The sequence below is a fragment of the Periophthalmus magnuspinnatus genome, chromosome 17, assembly GCF_009829125.3.
Source record: "Periophthalmus magnuspinnatus isolate fPerMag1 chromosome 17, fPerMag1.2.pri, whole genome shotgun sequence".
NCBI classification, from domain to species: domain Eukaryota; kingdom Metazoa; phylum Chordata; class Actinopteri; order Gobiiformes; family Gobiidae; genus Periophthalmus; species Periophthalmus magnuspinnatus.
Genome location: NC_047142.1, coordinates 13,093,571 through 13,099,325, shown reverse-complemented (window position 1 = coordinate 13,099,325; position 5,755 = coordinate 13,093,571). Strand labels below are relative to the sequence as shown.

Genomic DNA, 5,755 nt, shown 5'->3' with positions numbered 1-5,755 from the left:
GTGGAATAGTTTGTTTTCCTTAATCAGTGTTCTTATCGTTGTTATTACAGGTGACTTCAGAGTAGTTCTCGTGTTCACAGATTAGTATTTATTTACATAGCAGTCTGTTTCACAATTGTTTTAATTTCTCGCGTAATAAAGAAGGATAACCCATCGTAAATGACAGAAGGATGCGCTACATTTGGCCTCAGTTCCGTAGAAGAGGACTGAAACTGCACAGTAGTGCCGTGTGCACAGTTTCCAAACGCGGAGGAGCCTCGGGGCCTGACTCCTGACAGCTCTGTTCAAACCTGCAGGACGCGCTTTTACGCACAGCACTTCTCCCCCTGGAGCGCATGCCCCCTCACAGCCGCTGGATCAGAACGCATGTCTTAGTCTGCGTAAAACCTGGTGTAAACGTAGTTTAGACCTGGACTTGGCCCCAACCTCACTTTTCCTATGAGCCTATTTACATGGAGGCACTCTTCCTGTTTTTGCCCGCTGTGGCAGAGTGGTGTGGGTGACTTCTGGTATTTACAACTGTCAACTGTAGAAAGGATCTCAACCATGAAGCAATGAGGGATTACACCGACAACTGTGACAGAAGGTTTAATGGCACTGTACACGGAGCGGACCAGGTCAAGACCAGGACCATCAACATCACCATCACCATAGCCGGCATTGGACCCTGATGTGGTCTAATCAGAACACTTGAGGGACTTGGCGGAGCAGGGGCTGTCCTTCAATGCAATTCTATCCATTGTTCCTCTTGTGCGTGCAGCGTCATCGCGTCCCATCTGTGTCCCGCCCTCTTGGCCCGTGTGCGCGCGCCCACCTCCAGCAGGTTACGCCCCCTTGTCTATAAAAGTTACCGGCCGCGCTCGGAGCCGCCACTGGCACTGCCTCCCTCCGTAAGCTCCGCGGCGAAGGACTTATCTCCCCAACCTTTTCCCTCCGTTTGTTTGCGCCTCTTTATTTGAACAATGGCCGACACGTTGGACTCTGTCTCCGACATCTCCGCCAAGGTAAGAGCCCAATCCTCCTCTCTCCAGACGTGAACATCGCTCCTCAGGGCGCACGGGCATCCAAACATGTCTTTGGCGAAGCTTCATATCTCGCTCCTATTACGATGAAAATGTTTTAATTGATCTGAAGTCCATCACCCGGAGGAGAAGAGCGCATTGTGTCTCCACAGACAGCGGCGCGCGTGAGAAGCGGAATAACAGACTTGATATTCGCCCGTGGTGGATGTGGCTCCGCGGGTGAGAAGTGCTGCTGTAATAAAAGCAAAATGGGGCCAAACTCGTACCACTCCGTCCTTGCGCGCCGTATTAACCGCGTATTAACAACTCTTACGCGCGGAAGAGGAGGCTAGTTTCCCCGTGTCCCGCGTCTCTCCGGCTGCGCGCACGGACCCACGCACTTTGCAGAAGGCTGTGCATCACGGAAACAAGGCTCATTGTCCGTGGCCGAAGCTCGGCGGGCTCTTTGTTTGTTCGCGGTGGTCCTATCTCGTTCAATAAGCGCTGTCCCCAATTTGGCCCCGGTAGCGCACGGAGCGAGCCGCTTAGTGCTCATTAATTCGAAGCTAAATCCCGCGTGCATTGCGCTTTTGTGGGTTTTACAGAACGGCGCGGTGTAGAAGCTTCATACAGAGCCGCGGTGCCGGTGGGGGCAGGAGCAGAGCGCGTTTGGGTAGACCACGAATCCGCGCGTAATGCTCTTGTGGCGCTTTCCTCTCTCCCATTCTCTCGGAGAGTGGGGCCGTGTCCGGTTTGTTTACCGAGGCACTACCGGGCAATAGCAGCGGCAGCCTTCACTCATCCCGCGGTCCCTCCCCCTCCTCACTATTCAAACCTTTTCGCCTCGGACAGCCTGGCTCTGCAATAGACCTGTTTTCAGTCTGTTTTCAGCCTGTTTTAGTCCGTGTACGCCGTGAGCCCTCGGTGCTCCGTCTCGGGGGAAAGTTTTTCTCTTTTGTGAGACAGACCACCTCTTTTCCGTCCTCTGCCCGCCTTCACGACCCACAACAAGCTCCTTTTAAAACCCACTATTTACTCTGTGCGCGCGACTGCCGCGAGTTGCATTCTTCCCAGTGCGTGAATCAATGTTGTATTTCTCGCTTTGGTTACATTTTGATTGTGTTGCTGCGCGTGCGTGTGGCCCGGCTGAGTACTGTGTATGTGCGTGCGCGTGTCCGGGCTGTGGAGGTGTGATGTGACGCTGCCTTTGTGCTGGCTTCGCACATCCCTCGTCTGTGCTTCTGGCTCTTTCACTTGCCGCGCGGTGGACTTTGACGCGCTTCAAGTAAAACTTTAATCCTCGCCTCTCGACCTCATTTTGCCAGTCGGTCCTTACGCGCGTCACCGCCGCCACCACCGAGCGCCGTGACCGTGTATGCGCAGATGAACGGAGAAGGAGAGCAGGGCCTCCGTTAATCCCAGCTGCTCTATTTTTAGCGTTTCGATTTTGATACGCGCGGTATCTCTTTGTGAAAATAAATGTGTTTGACCAAAGAGCGCAGGCCACAGGAGTAAAAGATTAGTTTGTTATACCGGACACACGACATTACCGCTCTAATAGAGATTATTTGTTAAATGCGTGTGTTCGTGCGCACCGGCCATGTGTCGTCTTCTATTGTCCTCACAACAAGCGGCAGCGGCGTACGTTCCGCGCTCCTCCCCCTCCCACTCGGCCTTTCTCCCTTCTCTTCTCTTCTGTTATTTTAAACGTCGCAGTGCATTGTGGGACTTGCAGTGCATTGGCCGGGCGTGTCTCGTGACATATGGCAGCAGGAACTACCCACGCTAGAACTACAATACCCACAGTGCCCCTGAGGCCACATCAAAGTATCAGATTACAACGCGTACGGAGAAGAAAAGCGCGAGGGAGGGGAGGGGGGAGGAGGAGATCTGCAGAGGCTCCCACAATGCTCCGCGCCTTAACTGGGCCATTAGAGCAGGTACATCCGCTCACGGTTTGGAGAGGAGCTCTGAACGCCTTTCACAGGCTCCTCACAGTGATGTGAGGTTTAAGTACTAGTCTAGCTTCAGTAGAACGAATGAGAGGAGAGGGGCTAACCCATCTCCTCTGCTCCACAGGATCTGAAGGAGAAGAAGCTGGTGGAGGACAAGGAGAACGGGAAAGATGCCGCCACCAATGGGAAGGTAAGATCCCGCCTCCTTGGTCGCCTTGGCAACAGCATCCTGCTATGGCTGGTGATATGGTTTGCTGTACCCCCTTTTGCTAAACTACAACGGGACAGATTTCTACAATAGACATTGACAACTTCCCAGGCTAAACTTTAAAAATAGTTGATAATATGCTTTCACTGTAGGGAATAAAGGGAAAATACCTCCCTCTAGTGGACATGTGTGCTTAATTTGGCCATAGCTGTAATAACAACTCTGTTCAAGGGTTTGGACATTTTTTGTTTCCATCTTCTGATCTTCTGGCTGATGCTTGCAGGACAACGAGGAGAATGGAGAGCCTGACGTAGACGACGAGGAAGAGGAGGAGGTGGATGAGGAAGATGAGGAAGATGATGGAGAAGGTTGGTACATTCAAAACATGAAAGCATCCCCAGTAGTTCAGCAATGACAGCAATTCAGAACGATTTGTTCTAATTATTTTTTCCTGGCCTAGATGATTAGAGTTCATAAAATATTTTAGACGAATCTGTCCAAACTACTCAAACAAGATCAAATTTCAATGCTGCAATTCATTTCCCATGACTGGCCCATAGTTATCTCCTGTATTTGTATTAACAAAAGTGCTTTTTGTGTCCAGGCGAAGAAGAGGATGAGGATGATGATGAAGATGACGTTGAGGGCGGAACAAAACGGGCGGCAGATGACGATGATGAGGACGATGAGGTGAGGATGTCCAATCAGTGCTCCTAGAGTTAAAATGGACCAATCAGGATACTTTTAACCTCAACTTATGAATCAGAAATGTGAAATAAACCAATCAAAATGCCCTTTATCATTAAGCAAACCAATAGGAATGCAGCAAACTGCTAAACTGATCAATCAAAGCTAAAATACTACTGTCACCAGTCTAAAACACACTATTGGTAAACACATATTTTGAAATCTCAAATATTAAAAGATTATATATGGATTTGCACACTATGAAAATGTAAACAATATGACACAATAATTATTATAAAAAAATATATATATATAAATATAAAAGTAACTGACCTAGAAAACCATTGGGGAAACACATTTTGTCAGTTCAAATAAAACAGAACTAAAAACATATGAAATGTGCAACACAAATTCATTTATTTAAAGTTTTGTATCATCAATTAATTTTCCCCAATCTTTTTAGGATGACGTCGAAACCAAGAAGGCGAAAACCAGCGACGACGATTGATACGTTTAACCCCACCCACTTCCTGCTGAACCACTTCCTGAATCTTTCACCTCTGACCTTTTTCGACGACGTCACAGGTGGAGGGGGCTGGAGGACTCGATAATACAGATCTAAAAATGTTAAAAAAGTGGACAAAAAAAATCTTTAAAAAAACTTAAATAAACAAAACAACATGGTCATTATTAGCGAGTAGAGTTCAACCACAGCCACATTTCCCAATTTCCGCAAAAAACAACAAAAAAAACCCGGCCACAGATTTTCTATAGAGGAGCCCATTCCGGCGCAGAATTCCGGCTTTCAACAACTTTACTAACGGAGAATTTGTTTGTATTTTTATTTACATTTTATATTTTTGTACATATTGTTTGGAGAAGGGTGGAGGTGGACCCATGCATTTCTCTGTCTCTCCTACAGTAGGCGCTCACGATAGGCAGCGATATCTCTCAGCTAAACAATCGGTGCTTATTGACTTGGTTGACCATGTTATGATATTTTGACAGATGGCTTGTCGAAAAATATACAAGAAAAAAATAAACAAGACAGCAACCTCTCTTAAAGCCGTTGAACTCAGAGCATTCCAGTGAATTTAATGTATGTACTTAGCTGTACCATAACTAGTTTGTTTGTATGGGAGGGCAAGGCCAAAGAAGAGCCTGTTTTTTCTTTTTCCTGTTGTTCATTTTGTTTGGTTTCGTTTTTGTCGGCGACTTTACGTTTTGACGGCCTGTTTCGGTGTATGTGCGAAGTTTGTTGTTTGACAATAAACCGGACTTTTATTTTGTGAGTTGTACCTCTTTGTGTATGGCTTTATTGTATCATGGAATTCCAGCGGCAACCAGCGGGGGACGACATAGGAGCGCTAAACGTGCCTGTCTCCTCATAGCTAGTAGTAGGAGTTAAGGCTAGTAACAAAATGGACCCAAAATAGGTCGCTAAAATTTGAGTTGTGATTTGCTAATAGTAAAGATAAAATATTATGATCTCATATTGTAATCAAATTCTCATCAAAAAGTATTAAGTTGAATGTGGAATAATTGGCCACAAGGAAAATGGTAGATAAAGTAACCAAAATAAAAAAATAAATAATAATAATAATAATAGTAAAAAGTATTTAAATAATTAAAACAAATAAAATAAATAAACAATGAAAATAGCAAAAATGGCAATACAGTTATGTCAAAAAGCACAAATATATAGGTTTGTGTATCTAGAACTATAATAAAATAAAAGTAAGAGGTGGTGGGGGAGGAGATGCAGTGGAATTACACTGACAGTTACTAGTTCAGAAAGCAATTCCACATTGCAGTTTGCTCTCTCACAATCAAGGTTATTGTTCTATAAAACCAGGATTTTAATTACAGTACTAAAAATCCTGTAATTACTTTGTTGGACATTG

At 45.9% G+C, this 5,755-nt stretch overlaps 1 protein-coding gene across 1 annotated transcript; it reads left to right on the top strand.

Annotated features, from left to right (window-relative positions):
• The first annotated feature begins 853 nt into the window (after window positions 1–853).
• ptmab (prothymosin alpha b) lies at window positions 854–5,149 on the top strand. Its single transcript, XM_033982440.2, has 5 exons — window positions 854–1,004; window positions 3,081–3,146; window positions 3,448–3,532; window positions 3,769–3,854; window positions 4,315–5,149. The coding sequence occupies exons 1-5, from the start codon at window positions 963–965 to the stop codon at window positions 4,357–4,359; spliced, it is 324 nt and encodes a 107-aa protein (XP_033838331.1). The 5' UTR covers window positions 854–962; the 3' UTR covers window positions 4,360–5,149.
• Window positions 5,150–5,755: the final 606 nt, after the last annotated feature.

Excerpts from the sequence above, each read along its gene's own strand:
- ptmab (XM_033982440.2), top strand. The coding sequence starts at position 963 with ATGGCCGACACGTTGGACTCTGTCTCCGACATCTCCGCCAAG. Across the intron at positions 3,147-3,447 it reads ATGCCGCCACCAATGGGAAG|GACAACGAGGAGAATGGAGA; the intron begins GTAAGATCCCGC and ends TGATGCTTGCAG. Across the intron at positions 3,855-4,314 it reads ACGATGATGAGGACGATGAG|GATGACGTCGAAACCAAGAA; the intron begins GTGAGGATGTCC and ends CAATCTTTTTAG.